At 39.7% G+C, this 24,904-nt stretch overlaps 1 protein-coding gene across 1 annotated transcript in view; it reads left to right on the top strand.

Annotated features, from left to right (window-relative positions):
* FREM2 (FRAS1 related extracellular matrix 2) overlaps window positions 1-24,904 on the top strand; it is a 159,337-nt gene that overhangs the window by 95,361 nt on the left and 39,072 nt on the right. The window contains exons 7-11 of the mRNA XM_030882453.2: window positions 18,645-18,794; window positions 20,481-20,690; window positions 22,071-22,268; window positions 23,046-23,210; window positions 23,780-23,962. Of these exons, the coding sequence (XP_030738313.2) occupies window positions 18,645-18,794; window positions 20,481-20,690; window positions 22,071-22,268; window positions 23,046-23,210; window positions 23,780-23,962 (906 nt within the window). The remainder of the gene's footprint in view (window positions 1-18,644; window positions 18,795-20,480; window positions 20,691-22,070; window positions 22,269-23,045; window positions 23,211-23,779; window positions 23,963-24,904) is intronic.

Raw genomic sequence — 24,904 nt, forward strand, 5'->3', positions numbered from 1 at the left:
GAGAGGCTCATTGCCCAGCTTCCAGGATTAGGTGTTAGGAGATCTGGGCTGTGGATGCATTTTTGCTGCTTTCTAGTCAAGGAATCTTCACCAATCCACTTGTCTACTTGTACCTGTTTTCCTCATTTGAGTACATTATCACCTGAATTTCTTATTTTACAGAATCTTCATGAGGACCAAGTAGCATCTGTATGAGAGCACTTTAAAAACTAGCTCAACTAAAGAAAGGGTGGGAGGCATTGGCAGTTGACTCTGGAAAAATTGGTTGGAAGCACACTGTGGATGCCATTGAATGAGATAAGAAGTTCTGACTTTACTTCGTAGGGAGCACCCAAAAGTTTCTGGACAAAAGAGTGCAATAGGGCTTCCCTGGTGGCGCAGTGGTTGAGAGTCCGCCTGCCAATGCAGGGGACGCGGGTTCGTGCCCCGGTCCGGGAAGATCCCACATGCCGCGGAGCGGCTGGGCCCGTGAGCCATGGCCGCTGAGCCTGCGCGTCCGGAGCCTGTGCTCCGCAGCGGGAGAGGCCACAACAGTGAGAGGCCCACGTACCAAAAAAAAAAAAAAGAGTGCAATAATCAGAGCGATGTTTGGAGGTTATTAATTCGATAGCAGTGTAAGTGAACAGAATAGGAGCCAAAAAGGGAAGTGGACCTGTAGGGGGAGGACGTTGGGACTGGAAAGGAAACAACCTACCGCTGAGAATAAAACCTGCTAAGACTTGGACCTCATGTAAGGAGGGAAATTTAAAAATATGTATCTAAAAACGTGTGTGCTTGACAGGTTCAAGGAATGGAGGAACCATTCGTTAACAGGAAGTTAAGAGAGAGAATCAGTCTAGGGAAAGGAAGCTGAGAGAAGATGAGCAATTCTGTTCAAATATGCCGAGTTCAATAATGGAAGGTTATTAGAATGTATTTCTACTAAATGTTAATGTGCGGGTTGTTTTGGCTGTTAGCTGCAAATAGTAATTGTCACTTGTTATGTTACAAGAAAATTGTGGAAATGTACAAAATGAAGTATATTATTGGAGTTGTCACGTAACAAGTGCACCTTTAGGCCTTTAAAACAAATGGGTTTTTAAAATAATTTTAAAATAGTGTGGTTTAGTTCCCTCGTTCTGTACCCCCATTGGGTTAAACATAAACCATTTTATGATATAGAGTCACTTCACATCATTTTTTTTTAATTGTAATGGTTTCAGGAGAGGGCTTTCGAAATTACAGGATTAATTCATTTTTAACAAACTCGTAAAGGGGAGAGGGCAGGAAGAAAAAGAGCATTGGTGAATATGAATTGGAGGGGAGAGAGAAGGGAGACTTCCCAGGCTTGGCCTTGGGAGGACCCACAGGGTCCCAACCCCCAGTCCTCTCTTCTTAATTCTGGACCTGGCTGAACTCAGAGCCCAGCAGGCCAGCTGTTAATAGGAAACAGCTCCACGTGGGGCTTGGGTACAGGGACACAAATTAAAATAAAGGCAAGTAAGCAGGGGTCCGAGGCTGCTGGAGTGGGTTCATTAGCAACGGGGTACCTGTTATGGTCACCGGCTCTGAAGGAACTTGCTCCTCTGCTGTTGGGAACTGATCTTTTTGAAACTGTTGATGCATTATACTGCTCACAGCAGGAAAGGCATTCAGAGCTTTGTTCCTCTGCACACACACGAGCTTGGCAAGCAGCCACTTGAATCTCTGCTGCCCGTCGCATGAAAACATTCACCGCTATTACCAGAAAAGGCAAAGGCTCCAGAGTTCTTTGTGAGAACAGCTCACCGTTTTGTATAACTTACATTGAAGAATGACCTTATGGCTCACCAGAAAGTGAGCACAGGGAACTGTGCCACGACATAGGGACAATTCACCCAGAAATAAGCTCTCAGATTCATGGAATGTAAACTTGCAGATACGTTGTCTGCTAGGGTAGTTCTAAGATATTAAGGTTACACTATTGAATAGGATCATACTGTTTGCAGTATTAAACTAACTCATGTCTCTATGTTTCAGGGCTCCATAGATATCATATATGTCATGTAATGATAAGTATAATATATAGTTATTGTAACTATAACTATTATAACTATTATATATGATAACAATAACAGGTGTGCTAAGCCTCTTACTTGAATGATTTCATTTAACACACAGACACACAGACTATGAGCCTGGTTGTGTTATGCCTCCGTTTTATTGTCTTTGAGCGGTTAGGTAACCTGCTCAAGGTCAAACAGTTGAGAAGCATTTAGCCAGGCTGACCACAGAGTCCATGGCGCCAGCCGCTATGCGGCCCACTTCATACTGTACTGGCAGCATGTGTATTTAATAGATATTCTACACCGTATATTCTACACTGTAATACTCAAAAATAGCATGAGGCATGCTAATAGAAATGAAACAAACTGTATCCTTTTCTGTGCATGCAGACTTGCGGACCCTAGAATACTTAAAATGTTAGCAGTTGTAGACGTAAGGCTAACTTATACATGAATTATTTTGGTTCACCTTTTACCAAGTATAACTCCTCCAGGATCATTAAGAGAACATGTGATGGAGTCTGGTAGTTCACTTGCACAAGGAAAAGCATTGCTTTTCCACATCATTTAGCAAGTTGTCCAGTGGAAGGGTTTCCCTTCTGAAGGACTGGGTTTGGGCTGTCTTGTCAAGTCCTCATGGATAGATGCTGTCTTGTGTTTGTTTTGTCTTTTTCATGGTAACACTATCTGCCTGATTCCCATCTTTTCCACACAGGAGAGGGAACGCTGGCCATCAAAGGATACATATTGCTGATGTATTATCACTCAAACCCTGGAAGCAGATCACTACACATGTTATAGGAACCGCAAGGTCTCAGTCACAGCTGAATTCCATGTTAGTGCTAAAATTCACATAAATCTGGGAAGCAACTTCTCAGATACTAGACTTCAGAGTTTGTAAGCTTAAAATTATTAAAAGAGATATTATAATCAAAAACAATAAAATTCATGAGACTGAATAATTAGAAAAGATCTCTTAGTACATGTTAGCAGTAGCATCGGAAATTCCAAATTATTCACCAGCAACAGAGGTCTAGTGTATTCTTTTGTTGAAAGTATAAAGCACAGAGTAAAGGCCGATAAACCAACACTACAACTTGGCTGAAAGCAGAACACTTACAGGCTTGACCTGCGTGCTCCATGACGTAAAGAGAGCAGGTCTTCGTTCTGCCTTACTGAAGCAGACATTTGAATCCCTTTTTCTCTCCCTTTATTCCTAGTTTAGAAGTCATATACATACCTTTTTTTTTTTGTCATTGGCCTTAAATCTTCTTTTAATAGACGTCAAGAAACTTGCTACAGACCTCAAAAGATACAAGATTACCCTGTAAAGTATACGGGGAATGTCATTTGATAAAACCAGTGGACTACATCATGCTACAGATAATCACAATAATAATCTATGTTAGGATTATAAGATGTAGCTAAAACTAAAACCACCTCTTTTCTTTAGGCCATTTGTAACAATTTGAAACACTTAAAATTAGGGATAAAACTTTCCCTTCACACTTCTAGAGACATAAAGCATCGCTGCATCCTTTCTCTAAGACACAGGTTGGGCTGCCCTGGTGGCACAGTGGTTGAGAGTACGCCTGCAGATGCAGGGGACACGGGTTCGTGCCCCGGTCCGGGAAGATCCCACGTGCTGCGGAGCGGCTGGGCCCGTGAGCCATGGCCGCTGAGCCTGCGCGTCCGGAGCCTGTGCTCCGCAGCGGGAGAGGCCACAACAGTGAGAGGCCCGCGTACCGCAAAAAAAAAAAAAAAAAAACACAGGTCTTCATTCTGCTGTAGTGAAACACACAACTGAAATAATGTATATTCAGACATTTATTTATTTAAAATGTTTGCTGAGCATCTCTAATGCACCAGATGCTGTGCCAGGGGAAAAGAGATGAAGGATTTGTCCTGCCCTCACTCCTTATGTATATACGTCAGCACTGTATAGCACCTAGTAGCCCCCCTTCTGAGTAGTGGGCATCCCCCAGGGCACCAAGGACACTGTGATGAACAAGACAGGCCCAATCCATAGAGGATTCCAACAAGGAAACAGGCAAACAGATACAAAAGTGGCAGCTGATCAAACCAGGCTCCATGTGCAATGGGTGCTTTCAAAGGGGCATCCAGTGGGACCAGAGGTTCTGGGAAAGCCACACAGAGAATCAAAAAGACTGAGTCATGGCATTTGGCAGCCCAGAAATTGCTGTGCATTGTCACATGTCCCCTCGGGCTGTGACAGCAGTCACCGAGTTAAACACAGTCCTGGGAAAAGAAATTAAATGGTTGGTAGAACTTTATTAGCCAGTACTTAATAATAAAAGAGTCAGGAGAGTCAGAATATTGACATTGTAAGAGAGAAATAGCTTTCTCTTTACACTTCATGGGGCTGAAATGTATCTCAGCTTCAATTTCCCTGAGGGTGTTTCACAAACAATCTGTCTGTCAACAATCACTGTCTCCGGAAGGATGCCACAAAGCTGAAATTCTGCTCCAAATGCCAGCAAGAAGCTCATTCTTCTTTCTGTTGTTGTTCAAGAATCGCATTTCTTCAAAGGGATAATTTTCAGGACCACACTCACTGCCAGGGACAGCTTTAAAACGCCAAACCCGTGGAGTCCTTCACGATCGCAGCGCTGCAAGGTGATCCTCCAAGTACAAAATAAAATTATAGATAGTACAGATGCTGCCTTTACATTTGTGACTCTGCGGTGCGTGGTCTCCAGCTCAGTAAACTGGTAAAGTACTGTCTACACTGCACAACAGGGTTGAAAGAAGTACAGAGATTTATACCCACTTGCCAGGGGATTGTTATCCTCCCAATGGATCAAGCTTGCATGTCTTAACTGACATTGGTCCAGAATACATATTTTGAAGTTTTTTAAAATGTCAGTACATCTTTTTTTTTTTTTTTTTTTTTTGCGGTACGCGGGCCTCTCACTGTTGTGGCCTCTCCCGTTGCGGAGCACAGGCTCCGGACGCGCAGGCTCAGCGGCCATGGCTCACGGGCCCAGCCGCTCTGCGGCATGTGGGATCTTCCCGGACTGGGGCACGGACCCGCGTCCCCTGCATCGGCAGGTGGACTCTCAACCACTGGTCAGTACATCTTAATAGCACTATGTCCTAACCTACTTCAGGATACTGAGAGGACAAATAAACTGTTAGCAGGAGATGTTTGATTAATTCTCTGAGGACAACTTCATTACCTCGTTCAAAACATGATATCCCGTGACATTTCTGTGAATAGGGAAACTCCATTAAACCCTTGTGTTGTAATTATGGGAGACCCAATAATTAAGTTATGTATGGAATTCATTTCTTCTTTTTCTTTTGAAACAGTGAAAGTAATATAGGCATACAAGTAACCATGGCCCTAGTGCCTTAGCTTCTGAAAGAAATCAAAGCAAATCAAAGAAAAAATAAAGAGCAGCAGTAGTCCTTGCTCTAACCTGGTTTTCCTCCTGCATTCTTTTTTTTCTTCTTCTTCTTCTTATTTTTGGCTGTGTTGGGTCTTGGTTGCTGTGCGCGGGCTTTCTCCAGTTGCGATGAGCGGGGGCTACTCTTTGTTGTGGTGCGCGGGATTCTCATCGTGGTGGCTTCTCTTGTTGCAGAGCACAGGCTCTAGGTACGCGGGCTTCAGTAGTTGTGGCACGTGGGCTCAGCAGTTTTGACTCGCGGACTCCAGAGCACAGACTCAGTAGCTGTGGTGCATGGGCTTAGTTGCGCCGCAGCATGTAGAATCTTCCCAGACCAGGGCTTGAACCCGTGTCCCCTGCATTGGCAGGCAGATTCTTAACCACTGGGCCACTGGGGAAGTCCCTGAGCTACCTTTTAACCACTTAGTTCACACAACTCAGCCCTAACTCAGGGCTGCTCCTTTTATCCCAGGAGGTTATATGGCTCTATTGTTTTTAATTTCACTTTTTAAAAATATTAGACAGATTTCATCCTCTATAAATGAAAACAAAACACAAATCTAAAGGATTAATGTTTTCTTAGGACCCATGTATATTACTCAGTATACCCATGTATATTACTGAGTACATTTTATCTGAATATGAGAAGTCACATGAAAATCATAATGCCTACACTTCTATCATCTGGGTTTATGGTTTCTCTTTAGTGCGCAAACCATTTATGAGAAAGAATGGTTTTTTAACTCTTATTTTTCCTTGAGAGGAAGCAACTGTTTTCTTTTCAATAAAAAATAAAGACAGCATAGATAAAATGTTGAATGAGAGAAATAGCTGCAAGCTAGTATCATTATCCACGAGAAAACGAATCCGAGAAGACCAGGAAGAAGGTGCACAGACCCGAAAGCTTCGTGATCTGACTTCGCACAGCTGAACTGGGTTTCGTCCATTTGCAGACCAGGAATCCAAGAACCATTCCTCTGTCGATGGACATTTAGGTTGCTTCCGTGTCCTGACTATTGTAAATAGTGCTGCTATGAACATCGGGGTGCCTGAATAGGAGGGAAGTCCCAAAGGGTGGGGATATTCATTTTGTGGTGCAGCGGAGGCTGACACAACATGGTAAAGCAACCATACTCCAATAAAAATTAAAAAAAAAAGAAATCCAAGAACCAAAGAGGTTGACTTCCCCAATGTCAGGCATTTCAGAAGTGACTGAAAGGGGACTTGCACTCATGGCTTGTAGGACAGTTTCCTGTGTTTTTTCCCCATCACACTGCAAGAGGATGGAAGACTCCTGGGACCACTTTTCAGGTTCTAGCTAAGAAGCAATGGAGCAGAGTCGGCCACTGCTACTGAGTAATACTCACAAGGAAGAACAGGGAAGGAGGATTCTTACAAAAAAGGAGCACATCCCCTCAGCTTGAAGTGGAGCAGCTTTGGCTATTCATTCTGGAGTCCCTTCCTTTGCCGCCTGCAGGCATGTTTCAAGTGTCGCTTATTGAACAGTCTGTGGTCAAGGTTATTTATTTTTTGAGTGTCAACCACATGCTTTTATTCCTGAGACCTCACACAGGTTGTGTTTGACACCATGTTGGCCGTAATCTTTCTTCGTTCAGCTGCTGGGATTCCCACATAAATCACCCTGATGTCAAAGTCTCTGCAGACTCTGAAATTTTATGAAATTCACTTTAGTCTGCAGGAATAAAAATATACATGCATGCCTTCTGATGGGTGATTTGGGGAGCAGTAACAATTTTAAATGAATGGAGAATTTAAGAGTAAGGTGGTATCTTAATTTTCTTTCCCTGTTCCTGTAATGATGGTGTGCTCTTGTTTTTTGGGTTTTTTTGTTTTTTTTTTTTATGGTACGCGGGCCTCTCGCCCCTGCGGCCTCTCACGCAGGCTCAGCAGCCATGGCTCACGGGCCCAGCCGCTTCGCGGCACGTGGGATCCTCCCGGACCGGGGCACGAACCCGTGTCCCCTGCATTGGCAGGCGGACTCTCAACCACTGCGCCACCAGGGAAGCCCTGCTCTTGTTTTTTTAATGAAGAAATTTACCTTCACAACTGAGGAATACTGATCTGTAACATATTCTAATTTTTCTCTTACATGGAATATTGTGTCTCTGTCTTTACAGACTCTCATTACACTTCTTTAAAGAAAAATATTCTAAAAATGCTCACTTTTCCATTTTTTAATCATTTTCAGAGAAAGTACTACATAATAAAAAAAGCACAGATTTTGCAGTCTTAGAAACTTATATTTGAATCCTGCTTCCACTATATATGAGCTGTGTGACCTTGAGATAATTATTTAATCTCTCTAAGTTTCAATTTCATTTTTGTAAACAGCAGATAAAAATAATGACGTTATAAGTCTGTGTTGGGAGCACGATAGGTAATATAACAAAGATTCTAGGGATTCTGATGTGACCTGCAGAGGCAGACACTCAGTAAAAGTAGCTATTACTCATAATATTACTCTTGCACTAGCTTTAATAGTAACTGGTGTGTTTTCACAAGATGAGCTTTAGAGCCATGGTGATGATTACTTTGGATTAGAGACTGGAAGCGGTATCAGTCTTAGCTTATGTCTCCACACACTATTTTATGACCTCGTATGTCAGGCTCCACACTTCTCATTGGAGTTTATGGATGAACAGTAGTACTTGATTTCCACCTTTGGAGAGGTCTCTGTCTAATGAGGGAGATGAGTGAGTGAATGAGTCATGTGAATACAGCGTGAAAAGCGCCATGTGAAGTATGAGCTGCAGGACTTGCTTGACGGCTGTCAACTGGGAGGAGGTTAGATGTGAAAATCGAAAGGCACAAACCTTGCAGGACCTTGCAGAGTCTTAGATAATGATTTTTTGGAAAGTGCAATAACTTCTCGGTTCCCTAGAGAGGATTCTCATCCACACCACTGAGAAATACTGCAGCAAGCTGGTAAAGATGCCAGAATCTGTTAAGGGTAAAAAAAATGTTTTAAAGATTTTAACAAGAGAGAAGAGACTTTCCACTCTGTAATAAATGTTTTTCTTAAATCTACTGTTTCGAGGTTATGTTTAATGGAGGTGTGTTATGCAGATTAATTCTTGCTTAGTATTAATACTTTCCTTACAAAAGTATTACATGAGAACCATAGAGAAGTACATAAACTAAATGGCAGTAGTCTTGTCTTATCTCCCTCTTCAGACCCACACCTCTCCCTTGAGGTCACTTAAGTACAACGTGTGGCTTTTCTGTACACACAATTACATGCACACATTTTCTTTTACTTTGATTAGAAGTAATTATTGTTATAGTGAAGAGGCAACGAGCACATATTCTAGAGGGAGGCAGTCTGACTTCCTTTCCACTTACTGGCCATTGATCTGGAACTCCTGGACTTCAGTTTCCTTATCTGTATAGTGGAGATGATAATAATACCTACCTCAAAAGGTTATGAGCACTTAGAACAATTCAGGCATACTGAAAATACTCAATTAATGTTTGTTATTCTACTTGATCTTTTTCTGCATAGTATTTTATGTTATAGTTATTTCACATAACAGTGTATGACACAAAAAGCTTTTTGTGTCATAAACCTACTGATTCTTTTTAATGGCTACATAGTATTCCACAGGGTGGCTGTAACGTATTTTAAAAAGTCCATATTGATGAGCTTTTAAGTTGTTTTCAGATCTTTTTCTATCCCACTCATGAGATAGTAAATATCTTTTTCACATATGCAAGATATCTCTTATTTGCTTAGTACTTATCATTACATTCAGTTTTAGATGCTACAAAGAATACTGTTTAGGAAATTGTAAATTGAATCCATTGAGTTGAGAAATCAGTTAGAGAGTTATAACCAGTTTTCCTTCCTCTCCCTTGTTTATATGATGTGATATCATATAGGATAGAAATAAAAAAGAGTTTTAAAAACACTCTCCTAGAGATGGGTTCTCAGAAATATTTGTTGAATAAAGAATATTCAGGAAGCCTTCTTCAAATGCTACTGGATGGTGGAAAACTCTGATGACCTTAACATTTAAATTTTATTTTAAACTTGTATCGACCCTGAAAAAGACAAAATCAGAGTTTTGGAGTGAAACTAGATCGACAGTAGAATCTCTAATTACAGTATCTTTTTTTGGAGAAAGGCTCACCACGTATTCTCAGCTGAAATCTTGGGAAGATTCAGTCCTTAAGTTATAAGCATTTTAGACATGTTCTGACTTTTCTTTATTCTTTCTGAGAAAATTATAGTTGGCAAGGAAAAGCAATGTCAAAACATGCCTTTAAACTGACATATACTCAAACATATATTTGACCTTTTTTTTTCCAACAAGAATTTTGAAAGTGCTTTTTAGAGACTAAATATTAGGTCTTTCTTAAGAATGTGTGTTTACATATGTTTTGAAAGAAAAGTAGGGAAAGGCCCAGTCAAAATTATTTAAAACTAATTTTTTACAAGATGTTATTTATAGAAGGAAGTTAATCTAATTTTTTTTCTTCCTATTTACAAACGTAATAGATGCTACTTGGGGAAAAAATGTAAAGTATATAGCAAATTAGTGTGTGGAAGAGGCAAACTTCCCTCATGATCCCATCGCTAAGAAATAACCAGTTAGCAACTTGATATATATTCTTTCTTATTTTTCTGTGCATCAATAATATGTGTATGAACAACACGGATTATTTTATACATACCATTCTATAACTATCATGTAAGAATTTTTTTTCTTTACAGAAATGTTCAAAAATTATACAGCGTCATGTGTGCTCTATCTAAAATTAACCAGTGTTCCATTTTTCTTAGTTGCCTCAGGTCCTTTAAAGGAATCAAACACTAGACATAAAACATAAATTTCCTTCTAGTACCATTCAACTACCATGGGCCTCCAAAGTAGCAATGATCGCAAACTGGATAAGTATCTATTTCAACTTGCTTTTTTTTTTTTTTTAAATCAGCATCGTGTTTTCAAGATCTGGTTATTTTGATGAATTTAGATGAGTGTTATTATCCATTCCCCTGCCGCCCTACTGACATTGGGTTTTGTATGTATACATAGAGTTGCACTAAACATATTTGTAAATATTCCTGAATATACGTGTAGGGAACTTTTCTAGGGTGTATACCTAGAGATAGAATGGATGGGTCATGCTGGACGTACAAGTTCAATTCTAACAGATATTGCCAACTCTCTCCAAAGTGATTGAATCAATTGCCTTTCTACCAGCAGCATCTGAGAATGTCTGTTTCCACACATTGTTGAACTGTTTGGGTTTTGCTAATCTTATGAATATTAAATAATATCTCATTTTAAGATTATTTCCATATAACAGTGAAAGTTTTCTCTCCTGAGATTTGAATGTTTATATAATTTTTCAATTTTTCCATTTGCTGTTAAAATTTTTGTTGTAGATTTATAAAAGTTTTCATTTATTTTGGATACCAATCTTTTGTTTTGGGGGTCAGGGATACATACGTGCTGTAGACAAAGGTTATGTTGCGATATTTTTTAATATTCCTACTACATTATTTTGCCTCATCTATCATTTTCTGAGCATTGTAAGACTTAAAAAACCCACTATAATCGTGGATTAATCAATATTTTCCTATAATCGTCAGTTTTTGCTTTATATATTTCAATACAAATTCAAGAATGTCAGATAATCCTGGTTGGCCGTTGTTTTGTATTATGTGGAATTCCTCTGTATTAATGAATTTGCTTTAAATTGTATTTGGACTTTTGTTAATGTTACCACGCTGCCTTGCTTTTTTCCTGTTGGTTTAACATAGCCTTCTTACATCCTTATAGTTTTCATATTTTCCTCAAATTTTGTTTACAGCTACTTTTTTACGTCTGTTTGTTTTTTAATCCAGCCCATCTGTTTTAAATAAGGAAAGTTAAGCCGTTTGCCTTATTCTAGTGATGGCAATATACTTGGGCTTTTAATTTGGGGTTTCTGCATATGGATTTTTCCTCTATCTTTTTCCCTCCTTCACGGCTTCTTGTTATGCCAAGAAAGTTTTCCGTATCCTTTGTGATCTTTATTTTCTACTGGTTTCTGTCCTTTTGGTGGCAACTCATAATTTTCATGAAGATACTTTACTATCTGCCTAACAAAGTTTACTCTCTTGAAAAAGACAAGGACATGGAATAGTCTAGACACCCACTGAATTCATCTGTTTATAACTTCCTCTCTGTTGTCGCAAGTTTCAGTTTCAGCGTTAAGTTGAGAATATCAGTTACGATGATTGTTTATGCTTGCCATCAATAGTTGGATTTACCAGCATATTTTATCGATTGCTCAGCAAAGTGTCTTGCATCCAGTTCCTCCATTTGATTTTACTTTTCTTCTGTGCTTTTAGCACTTTCTCAGTGTGCATCTATAGGTAAGAAAACCTCTTCGTCTTTAATGGCTGAAAATATGTTTATTTTGCCCTCGCTCTTGAGTTCCGTTTTCCTTTGGTTTCTATGGCTCCAGTGTTGATTCGCAGCCTTTGTGCAGACAAGAGGCCAGCAGAACCATTCGCTTTGCGCTCCGCTCACCACTATGATGTCCTGTTGTTCTGTTACGTTCTTAGTTCACAGAGATGCTTATCTTGTTTTGAGCATAGCTCTCCCTTTCCTTATCAAGCGTAATAATGATAAAGGGAAAGTCTTCAAAGCTACCAAGAAGAAATGGCATGCTATCTTTCATTTTTAATCTATCATTGCTGCTGAGGAAGCCAAGTAGAGGGTGTGAAATCACAAAACTGTCTTTAACCAGATGTCAATGTCTTCACTAGATTTTCTACCTTAAAAAAAGGAAAGAAAAAAAAATCAACTTCATAGCCTGGTCCTTCATTTTCTGAATGAACTGTAATTCAACCAGTCCCCTTCTGAGGGATTTTGGGCTTGTTTTCAGTTGTGCCTGAGTACAAATGAAGTACAACATACTTGTGTATGTATCTTTGTACACTTACGTTAGCATTTCTATATGATACACCTACATACATTGAATTCAGGGTAGAAGTTATGTTCATTAAAATCTTGTGACAACCTTTTGTATTATGGTTGCCTTAGTTAAGGTTAGTTAGCTTCGTTAAGGGTACACACTTTATCTAGGCATAGATCCTAACCCACCATTTCCCTGATGTGTGACTTTGGGCAAATCTCTCAATCTCCCTAATCCTTAGTTTCCTTTTCTGTGAAAAGAAGACTAATATAGTACGTACCTCATAGGGTGGCTGTAAGGATGAAGTAAGATACTGAAATCAAAACAATTAGTGTGGTATCTAACCAATACTTATTATTTGCTAAAGACACTGACATGAGCTAAAACAACCTGAAGGTTGCTGAGACCTGTAGAGGTTTTCAAAAGCACTGGTGAGATACACGGGTGGGGCTGGGAGTATATGGTAGATCTCTGTACCTTCTGCTCAGTTTTGCTCTGAAAACAATTCTGAACTGAAAACTACTCTAAAAAATATAGTCAGCTTAGAAAAAGAAAGAAAGGAAGAAAGGAGGGAAGGAAGAAAGGAAGGAAGAAAGGAAGAAAGAAAGAAAAAGAAAGGAAGAAAGAGAGAGAGAAAAAGAAAGAAAGAAAGGAAGGAAAGAAAGAAAAAGAAAAAGAGAAAACACTGGTGCCTGGGGGAACCCATTGGAAATTATGATTCGATAAATTGGAGGTGAGAACAAGCATCTGTATCTTTAAATCTCCTTGGCGGATTCTAATGCACATCCAACTTGGAAATGCCTGGAGGCAAAGTATTTAAAAAGTGAAAGTAAAAAAAAACCGTCTCTTGGAGTTCATTGTGGTGGGCTCCCCTTGCCCCTGTGGACCTGCTCCAGATTCAAAGGTCAGCCCTCAGCAGTCGTTTTACTGCAAAGACGAGCACTTCATCCTCCTTCTGAGGCTTTGTAACTCCCACTGCCTGATGCTAAGGACGGTTGTCTTCTAACTCAGCCACCACAAAGACGTATTTATTCATTTGCTCTGGCAAATCACTGATCCTATTTTACACGGTGTTCATTACCTCCGCAAACGTTAATTGAGCACCTACGGCCAGATATTGATTACACTAAGTGTTAGGAAAGCGTCAGTGAGTAAAGGAGGCTTAATTCCTCCCCTTAGAGAGCTCAGAGACAGTGAGGGATACAAGCCTGAGGTGACTGGGGAGGGGGCGGGATTGACGAGGGAAGACAGGGTGCTCCCCAGCACAAGTGACTTCTACTGAAACCCGAATTCCCTGGTGTCCAGTGGTTTAGGACTCCGTGCTTCCATTGCAGGGAGTCTGGGTTCCATCCCTGGTCAGGGAACTAAGATCCCACAAGCCGCGTGGTGCGTCTAAAAAATAAAAATAAAAAAAATCTGAAACCGGAGTTATCCTGTGAGGAGGGAAGGGTGTTCAAAGCAATGGCAGTGGTATAGCAAAGACTGGGAGTGCCACATTTAAGGCATTCAACACACTGGATTTTGGGGTAGAAAAGAGGCTAAAATGAGATTTAAAAGGCAAACTGAGACCAAATGTTTAGTGTTTTACAAACCAGTGTTTTTAACCAATGTTAAAAAGTCTGTTAGCAGCCCTAAGAGCGTTGAAACTTTGAAAGGCTTTCAGCAAAGGGATTGCCATGATGAGATTTGCTTTGGGGGATGGCCTCTGGTTAAGAGCCTAGCTAAGTTGCTGTTGGGAGAGTTCAATGTCAGGTGACGCTGGCTGCATCTAAGGTAGTGGCAGTGACAGAGAGAGAAGCCAGGGGGTGGGCAGTGGTGGTGACTCTGCTGCCTCTGTTTGAGTTTACCTTGAGGTGCCGACGGCATGGCGTTGTGTAGGCAGCCAGTTATCAAGGTCCAAAACTCAGAAGAGAGATCTGAATTGGAAATCATTTAGGGAGGTTCCTTTGTATTATTTTCAGCCCTGAACCAAAAGATGGCGTAGAAGTTTTTTGGTTTTTTTTTTTTTTCAATTCTAAGCAAACATCTTAGAGCTGCAAAGCCTACTTGACCAATGTTCCAGGTACACGTGAGTAAATAAGATTTGGCTCCAGATAGCAATTACTACTGGCACCTCTTCCTTTCATCTCATGAGACACAAAGTAATTGTAAACATCAATCTAGACACCACAGACTGAGCAAAGGAAAAAAGTTCACTTTTTCCCTGTGGGGAAAAACTTAAATGATTTTCCCTTTGTCTTCATTGCAGGTGTGTGTGTTGTACGCCAAGCCTCCTCGTCAACTATGTTTGCAAGAAATAGACATGATCCTATCTGTGTTGTTTGTATTGAAAGTATTCCCAACCTTGAAAAGCATATTAATGTTTAATGAACTAAAACAGACTCTTCTGTAGGCAATGCCTTGATCTGTGCCCTTTCTTTAAAAGTGTTAACACCACAAAGGATACAGAGAGTAGAGTTTGGCTTCCCTTGAGAATTTCACACTATATCACGTGGCCAATTTAAAAACCTCCCTTGTGCTTCCCTCACACTGTTTGTATATAACTTATCTTTTCTCCGCTGGGGGAATAAACATGCATTCTGCCGTGTCACCTGTGGTTGGTGGAGTGGTGACGAATGACTGTTTTATGGTGTTTTGTGGGTGTGGGCTACATGACTTTATTTGATATTTTCTCATTCCAGGTAGTAATACCAGCCACTGACTGTTTTCTCTATTAAGATTGTGAACTTACAAGGCACGGTGTGTATTTAAGATCTGATTACACAATTAAATAGTTTTTTTTCTTTCTGATCTACTTGAAGTTGTAATATGGATATTTACAAAACTAATAGACAAAGGTCTACAGTTTACTTAACTTTTAAGAGAAACCAAGCTTCTAGATAAAAACCAGAGAGGTGAGTTAAAATCTTATTCATAAATAATGATAATTTGCAAGAACAAGCAATTCTTCTGAATTTCGCATAGGTATCCTTTAACTGTTGACAGTTTCATCCATTTATCTCTCTCTTCCTTTCACTAGTTTATTACTTCCACATTAAAATGGTCAAGGAAATTCTTGCCAGTTATCTTGAGCAATTATCTATAACTCAACTCACTGCTTGAAGGATTTTTAAGTCGTTCACATTCCATAAGATTCTGTACAAATGGTAATAATTATAAATAATATTTAAGTTTTAGAGACTTATGACAAGGTATTGAGAAGTTGAAATAACAATAATGATGATTCTTTGCAGTTCTCATTCAACCACACTGAAAAGAAACAGAGGTGCTAATGCCACCATTTCTTTTTATTCATGATGTAAGAAACTAGGCAGTTAATGAGAATGAATAAAAACTATTAAAACGTGTTTTAATTTCATCAGAGTCACTTTATACTTTAATTGCAGTGACTGCAATTGATTAGTAGACTAATTTTCCAGTGATCATGAATAGAGCACAGAGAGGGAGAGAAAGTACATAACTAACTTAAATCTACAGATAGGCAAAAAAAATCAATCTTAAGGAGAAAAATATCTTTCCTAATGCGTTCTATTAGCTGCAGTGGTGAAATTGAGAGGTTTAGGATTAAAACCCTTTTTCCATTCCTCCTCTTTCTTTCTGCTGGAGGTAACCACACACTATACAATGGCGATACGATACATTGTTTGCATCATTCACATAAATCTTATTATTTATTGCATTGTCACATGTGCTGTGACCTCCCACCTCTGTCTCTCTCCCTTCCTCTCTCTCTTTCTCACACACACACGCATAAAGCACATATGTCAGACACATAATAAATGTTCTACACGTGGTAACTATTATCATTACTCTTCACTCTTAATGACAACTTGGATAAAAAATTTCAGAGTACTATTGAATACATAGAACTCTTTTTTTCCTTATATGAACTGCACATTATGCTATAACATCAAAACACTTGATCTGCAGTTGACGGAGTGAGTCTGAACACACACTTGCAGAACAAAATTTGGTCTCTGCGTAGCCCATTTGGTGATCCATGGTCGTATTCACTCACGTGATTTTAGTCTGTTCCACCTCTAGTATGTATCTGGGAGGAGCAGAGAGACGGGAATACGGGAGGGGTCTCCCTCACTGCATTTCACAGATATCTTCCATAACTCAAATCTAATCTGTACAATGATGCGGTTTGCCAGGAATGTGAAGAGGCTTAGATCACTCACTAGATGCAGATGATCAGGCCTCTGCAATAATCGCAAAAGCCTTTTAAAAGACACACAGATGTGCTTGGTGTGGTCGTCTGGTCACAATAAGCATTTTCAGGGTTCGTCTTCACCTTTGCCCCCTGCTCAGCGTGAGAAATGTAAGGAATTTATTGGCTTGTATTTGAGGTCCACCTTGGCTGGGGTGAAGAAGATAATCCCTTCATCTGTGTACATCCACTCACAGGCCCTAGCACTGTCCAGGCTGAAGGGATGAGAAGGTGAAAGTAAGCTGTGGGCAGATTTATCACCCCGTGAACCAAAATATGCAGCAAAATCTCCAAGGTTGCTTTTGTATTATTCAAGAGTTCAGGGAGCTCTGTGCTTTTTATCATGCTCGCATATGAAGAAACAAAGAAAACACAACTTTCCAGTTTCAATAAAGATCATTTATTGGGGGGAAGGAAAATAAAGAATCCTTACTCGAGCAGTGCACAGAATGGGTTTCCTGTGGTTGTGAGCCATAATTGTAGGGTTTTGTTTCATTTTTGTGTTTGGTAATTCAATTAAATGCTCTGAAATGTGATAGTCGTCTCTTGAATGACCTTGTGTTTTAGGGAACATTGATGTGAGTTGCATGAACTTTTAGACTTAGATCTCTGGAGTCCTGTAAAAACCACACACAGATGACTAAAATGTCTCAAGTCAAAGGACTATCTGCCTTATCACATGAATATACTCAATTAATTTATCTTTGTTGATAAGCTCACAATAGGGAAAGTATACACTCCATTTACTATTTCTGCAATTTCCCACAAGCCTATAAATATTTCAAAATAAGTTTTGGGGATTTTTTTTTAAAAGCTCACAGATTGTCTCCCAGGTTTCTTCATTAGTCAGCTAACTGCTATCCCTCAGACTCTGGCAGCTGTCTCACGAGGTAAACTGCTGGTCACGGGTAGAATCAGACAGGGAATGATGGTTAGATCAATTCATCGCCAATACTGGAGAAAAATACAAAGTCTCCGAAGTGTGTGTCCTGTTTTAATGGCCTAAGTCACATGATTTTCATACACGTTTAAAACAAATGTAAGGGCTTCCCTGGTGGTGCAGCGGTTGAGAGTCCGCCTGCCGATGCAGGGGACACGGGTTCGTGCCCCGGTCCGGGAAGATCCCACATGCCGCGGAGCGGCTGGGCCCGTGAGCCATGGCCGCTGAGCCTGCGCGTCCGGAGCCTGTGCTCCGCAACGGGAGAGGCCACAACAGTGAGAGGCCTGCGTACCGGGAAAAAAAAAAAAAAATGTAAGCCCCTTGGTATGAGATTATTTCTCTAGTGGAACCTCAGTATAGAGTACCCCCAAAACCCTATAGGTAACCTACTATGATGTCCTAAAGTCTTCAGGACTCATAATCATATATTTTCTAGTTATGCCAATTGTATGTAGTCTAGTTATGCCAATAGGGGCTAACTCTCTAGGGGTTATAAGAGGCCCAAAGACAGTGGACTGATGGACTAGAAGATGTCGTTATGCAAATAGTCTCCAGAGTGATGACGCGGTAGGAGACAGGAAAGTGAGCCGTCCGGCCAAATTCATAAAATTTCAGCTTATGTGTTTTGTTTCATTTTGCAGCTACTTTACCAGCTAAACTTTTAGGAAGTACATTTAGAAGCCATTTATAACCCCACATACAGGGGACAAAGTAACTCATGTGCCTCAAGATAAGGATGCTCCATCAGAGGGAATTCCCTGGTGGTCCCCTCGGTGCTTCCACTGCCGTGGCGGGGGTTCAGTCCCTGTTCAGGGAACTAAGATACCACAAGCCGTGCAGCGCCGCCAAAACAAAACACAGCAAAACAACAACAACAAAAATAAGCAATAAAAAAAAGTTCCATTAGACACTTTACCATATGTATTTTTGTTTTTCAACAGAGGCATTTTGATCTGAAAACTGTGTAAGTCTAGAGATTAAAGAGATGTTATCTTGCTAAAAGGAAAAAAAAATGATGGTATAAGGAAGTCGATAAGATGAAGCGAACTGTTCTTTGGAATTTCATCGTACAGTTTGATGTGGAAAAGTAAACGTAACAGAAATGGTTTCTGTTTCCTTCTTAACAGAACCCATCCTCTACTTTGGTGACGTCGAGTACCCTGTGGACGAGAGCATAGGCTCTGTGGACGTGCGGGTGTGGAGAGCCGGCACTGACCTGTCCCAGGCTTCTAGCGTCACCGTGAGGTCTCAGAAGACAGACCCTCCCTCTGCTGATGGTGAGCAGTTTCCTACAGCAACTCTTTTGAGTATTCTACAATTTTCCACTTGCCATGATGAAGTACCTTAAAGCCCAAATACTTCACTTCTGTTTAAGCAGTCTGGTTGAATGTAATTTTTTCTGAAATTATTACTGTATAGTTGGCAAATCTAGGCTCTATTTACTATTGTGAGAAAATACATCTAGAGGACCACAAATCAAAAGCTGAGTTATAAACATATAAGTCAAAGACTCTACATTTGAATGCCTTTATTTGCATGAATTGGTTCTCTATACTTGGGAAATCTACCATCGTTGAATATTATGACATCATATGCACAACTAGAATAATTGTGAAGGCCACCCTCAGAGAAATCTAGTGGCATTTAAGTATCATGCAGGTATGTATCTCTAGCTTGTCTCCTTCCTCATTTTAAACAAACGTCCCCATAAATACTTGGGACCCAAAGACTTTTCCTACACTTCATTATACAATCTGTCCTAGCCGACACATGCTTGCCTTTTATTCTGGAATCTACATCTGCTAAAAGTTTATCTTAAAGCTGGGACAAGCATAAGATAAGAAATTTCCTTTTTTGTTCCATCTAAATGACCAGCAGTACAAACTGTCTCTTACACATGCCCACACGCGTACATCGTGCACACATCACACATTCATCACGCGTACCATTCATCCCATTTTATGTCACCCTTAAGTTTTCACTTTTTAAATGTTGTAGAACCAGCATAGTGTTTTGCATGTAGCCGGTGTCCAATAAACATTTGTTTAGCCAAATCAGTCATTTCTTTACAGAAAATTCAAATCAAAGAAAGAGATGAGAATAAAGGTAAAGAAGAAGAGGAAAAGAAAAACACGGAAAGAACCACTGTGAGATTCAGATACAGAGACTTTTAAAAATGAATTAAAGACACATACTCAAATATAGTTGCATATTCAGAGGTAAACAGATACAAAAGGAGAGTTAGAAGAGCAGAAGGTATGAAAACAAGGAAGAAATAATACTGAACACTCTCCCCTATTCTCAGTCTTTATGGATGTAGTGCCTAAAGATTAAGAGAAAGTTTTGTTTTTTTAACTACTTTAGAACATAAATGGAGATGTCAACACTAGTATGCGCCCCACAGTCTGAAAAATAATAAGCCAAAAACCAAATATGTCTCTGGGGCAGGTGTGGGTGAAGCATGTCAGACAAAAGCTTGTATCGGAAATGTGTTGTTTTAACCAGCAGGCAGTCACACACCTAAAGTTCTGTAGTAGCTTCTGAAAATAGATTTGGATATTTAACTAATGATAACAAAATTTCAATATTTATATTTCATATATAATTTATGATAATCAAATGATTGATATGCTGGTTATTTTTAGACCTGATTTTTACTAGTTCTATTTGAGAATTCCAAAATAGATGGAAGAAAACTATAAGAAAGCTAAAATAACTAAAGGTAAAATAACTTGTTAGACATAGATAAGACAAAGTTCAGAACCTGATCCTTGATCTACCATCTCAATAACCAAAAGGTTAGATACTAATCTTTTGCATTTCGTTAAATGTATTTTCTGTAACGGTATGCTAGTCTATATATTTTAAAAAGGATTATAAATATATCTTCACAGTTTGCTTCTCATAATTTTGTTTAAATTGAGTTAGTCCCCAACTGAAAAATTCTTCTGTTACTGTCATAGCTGGAACAGACTATGTGGGAATCAGTCGTAATTTAGATTTTGCACCTGGAGTCAACATGCAGACTGTTCGTGTTATCATTCTGGATGATCTTGGACAGCCGGTGCTGGAGGGAATTGAGAAATTTGAACTTGTGCTTCGAATGCCTATGAATGCTGCCCTTGGTGATCCCAGCAAAGCCACGGTGGCCATAAATGATTCTGTCTCAGATTGTGAGTGTTTATTAATTTATGATGATAAGTAAAACGATAAGGTAGACTTTATATAAATGTTAAGTAAAATGATAAACTAGGGTTTATATACCCGTATTAGTTTGCTAGGGCTGCCATAACAAAGTACTACAGACTCAGAAATTTCTTGTCTGACAGTTCTGGAGGCTAGGAGTCCAAGATCAAGGTATCAGCAGGGTTACTTCCTTCTAAGGGATGCAACAGAAGAATCTGTTCCAGCCCTCCCTCTTGTCTTGTAGATGGCAATCTTTTCCCCTGTGTGTCATTATATCAGCTTCTATGTGTGTCTCTGTGTCCAAATTTCCCTTTTATATAAGGACACCAGTCATATTGAATTAGGGCCCACCCTAATGACCTCATTTTTACTTGATTAGTTCTGTAAAGACCCTATCTCCACATAAGGTCACATTCCGAGGTACTGGGTGTTAGGACTTCAACCTGGGAATTAGGGGACACAGTTCAACCCATAATAATACCTTAGCTGACCAAGTCTTACTTTCTCATCCTGATTATTTTGATAGAATTAAACAGCTTCAGAAGAAAACTTTCAGTCTTCCTCGCAAATTTAAAAAAATGAGATTGCTATCAATATCTTGATTGTGTGTCAAGAACTCCCCCCCACAGATGGGTGGAAACGCATGGGGTTGCACAAACCCTTGAGTATTAATGGTCTTTTTCGATTTCTCAACACAAGACACTTTCTGTTATCTCCTTACTCCCAGACTCCTGAAATTCCCCTAATGATGTGCCAAAGACACTGTTCTGAAGCAGTAAGCTTCTGGACACATGGCAGGTCTCTCTGACACGTCATCACAAGAAAATTCTGAATAATCTTCTACCACGATGATCCTGACATTGCTTGGAGGAGTCTAACCTATTGTCAATGAGGCCTATAGTTAATTGACCTAGTATAGGTGTCACTTTCTATTATGTAATATATATAATATTATAGCCATTGTCAACTTTTCCAACACGGTCTAGGTAAACTGTGCATGTGATTATGTGCACAATATTTAATATTATTCATATCAAGAAATTCTGAAAAGCTCATGGTAAAGCAACATATATAGATACAGACATCTTAAAATCTCTGGTTTTATCTACTTTCTCACATTTCATTGCATCTTCCTACTCCACAAAATAGGCAGAGCAAAATTACAAGGATAAGGAAATCAAAATACTGAGTTAAGTGATTTGCTCAAGGCCAAAACATTGGCAAGTGACTGAGTGGAGAGTTGGTTCCAGTTCTTCTCATTTCTGTTCCATTATTCTTCCCACGAAACCATGTTTCCTGAAATGGCGTTTTCCTTACATTTCTATTCACTTTGATTCATATGTTTATTTTCCTGTATTTTTTTGCAGTGCCTAAGATGCAATTCAAAGAGCGAGTATATACTGGCAATGAAAATGATGGGCAGGTAGTTGCCGTGATCCACAGGAGTGGAGATATCCAGTACAGGTCTTCCGTGAGATGCTACACGCGCCAGGGGTCTGCACAGGTGATGATGGACTTTGAAGAACGCCCAAACACTGATCTCTCCACCATCACCTTCCTCCCTGGTAAGTTTCGGCTTGAAATTTTTATTTGGAATTTGCAGAAGCCCAGTTTGGGGTGTGAAATATCTATCAAGGAAATACAGGTTCTGGATTTCAGCAAGCTTATGACATGGTTTAATGTGCACTAAATGATAACAAAGGGAGGTAGATTAACAGGGTGAATGAATGTTCCTTTGGTTTCCGTATCAACTTATTGATTAGTTTCTAGTGCTGTGCTATATTGTTTATTCAAACTTTATGCAGCAGATAATGTCATATCAAATGTGTAGATTTCACAGTACTGGGAAAGACTTAATGTTCAAATGACAGAAATGAAAGGAAATAGATGTCACATTTTTAGTATGTATCCAATGTCATAAAATATTTGACCACTTTGATCCAATAATTGTACAAGATACATGTGCTGTGGTCAAATTAACAATGACCAACCAGTACAAAGTTGCTAAATTTGCCTCCTGATCATAATGTTAGAAATTTGTAAATAAAATTGGCATTTCCTCTTTTCCCCTTGTTTTCAGACATAAGTGACAGAACTTAAGACAGGCATTAAAGAACTCCCTGTACAAGTAGGGCCTGTCATTGCATATGTTCAAACCTCATCATTCATTCAGCAAATATTAATCAAAGGCTTATTACATGCCAGACACTGTTCCTTGCGCTGTCGATACAGCAGGGAAAAAAGCAACATCCCTGCCCTCGTGGGGCTTACCTCCTGGTTGCAGATGCTTCCCTTATGGCCTACGGGATGTGACTGCCCTGCTGTCGTTATTATTGTTCCAGGTGAGACTGAAAAGCCTTGTATCCTTGAGCTGATGGATGACGTACTATACGAAGAGATAGAGGAGCTCCGTCTGGTTCTTGGCACTCCACAAAGCAACTCCCCTTTTGGAGCTGTGGTTGGTGAACAAAATGAAACTCTGATAAGGATCAGAGATGATGCTGATAGTAAGAAGCTGTTTCTTGTGTTCAACTGTAAATTAGGAACTGAAATCCATCTGTATTAAAGTTTTAGGTGGCTCAGAAAATAACCCTCTCTTTCTGACTTGGCTTTTAAAGTAATTGAGAAATAGGAAAAAGACTAAGATAAGTGGAGAACGAAATAAACCATTTAAACTGAAAATTATGTTGAAGAATATGGTTGATACCTAAATGCTAAATCCCAGGCATTCAGACCTCCCTACTCCTCACATACCCTTGGGTGCAGGTCGTCCTGGGTCAACAATTTCCTCCTTCCCTTCCCTTAGTCAGTGGCCCACTCGTGTAAAATTTTTGGCGCATAGACACAGCCCACAGCACGTGATTTCTGGGGGCTGGTTAATTGCTAAGGAAGGAGCTGGGCCATGCATGCTCAGTTTCTCATGACACACCAGTGATACTGAGTGAGGGGACAGAGGGAAGGCAAGAGAATAATATAATTAAGCTCCTCCCACATGGGAAACAGAAAAACCATTAGAAGTGGAGAAAAAAAGCATTCCCTTTACAATTTAATTTGTCTGTGTCTCCCACTGTTTTAGAGACAATTATTAAATTTGGAGAAACCAAATTTAGCGTCAGTGAACCCAAAGAACCAGGACAGTCGGTGGTTATAAAAATTCCAGTGATTCGCCAAGGAGACACTTCAAAGGTTTCCGTTGTGAGGGTTCACACCAAGGACGGTTCAGCCACGTCTGGAAAGGACTATCACCCTGTGTCGGAAGGTATGGGGGCTCCTAGGGCCCGTGTCCAGATGGGTTGTGCTCACACTGTGTTAGTGCTGGTACCCTTGAGAAAATGGAAGAGAGATATCCATCCAACTGAAATACAGATACATGTACTCCTCTAAATTAATCTCCTTAAGGAAAACAAAGTCAATGGAATTTATTTCCAGAGTTTCTCTTTTTGACTGCTGGGTACCTGTGTTAGGGAAATTTTGAGTTAGTGTGCTGGATGATCTTCTGTTTTGAGTCTACAGTCCTTTCATTTTCAGTGGGTTTTACCTGCGTTATGGCAATCTGATATTAAATAACAATTTTCCTGAATACCCTATTGCATTGAAAATGTGCATGATAGCCAAGAAGATAGTCATAGAACAACAACAATGCAAAACTTCAAGCTAGAAAGTTTAATGTTAATGGAGGACAGTAAAAGGGGGACAGATTACCAGCCACAGGGCCCATGAATTCTCTGGGCCTTAGGAACTCATAATGAATACATTTCATCCATCCCTCTCCTTCTTCAAACTTTCGGATCATTTCACCCATTACTTTTATGAGTATAAAACAAGTCAGTTCTTCTCTCTCCCTGTGGGTTGTTTAGTGGCAAAATAGAGACTGCCAGCAGTTTTTGATGATCATAGACTACAGGCGTTCATCTTGATCTGCTCAGTTGAGAACAAAGTTTAGGAAGTGACAGAATCAGTAATAGAATTAATGAAACAGTTGGAAAAACTAGCATCTTCTACAAAGGAACACTTATTTTCTTTGCACATATGGTAAAAGTTTGATGAACTATAGAGCTTCAAAGTTATCCTCATATTATTTTCTACGTAAGGAATGATAATACATTGGAAATATATGCATAAAACCCAAAAAGAGAGGAAAAAACTGATCAGCTGCTAAATTATAAAATCTAAAATAACTATTTCTAAAATGAGCATGTTT

Source organism: Globicephala melas, chromosome 18 (assembly GCF_963455315.2).
Source record: "Globicephala melas chromosome 18, mGloMel1.2, whole genome shotgun sequence".
Lineage (NCBI taxonomy): Eukaryota > Metazoa > Chordata > Mammalia > Artiodactyla > Delphinidae > Globicephala > Globicephala melas.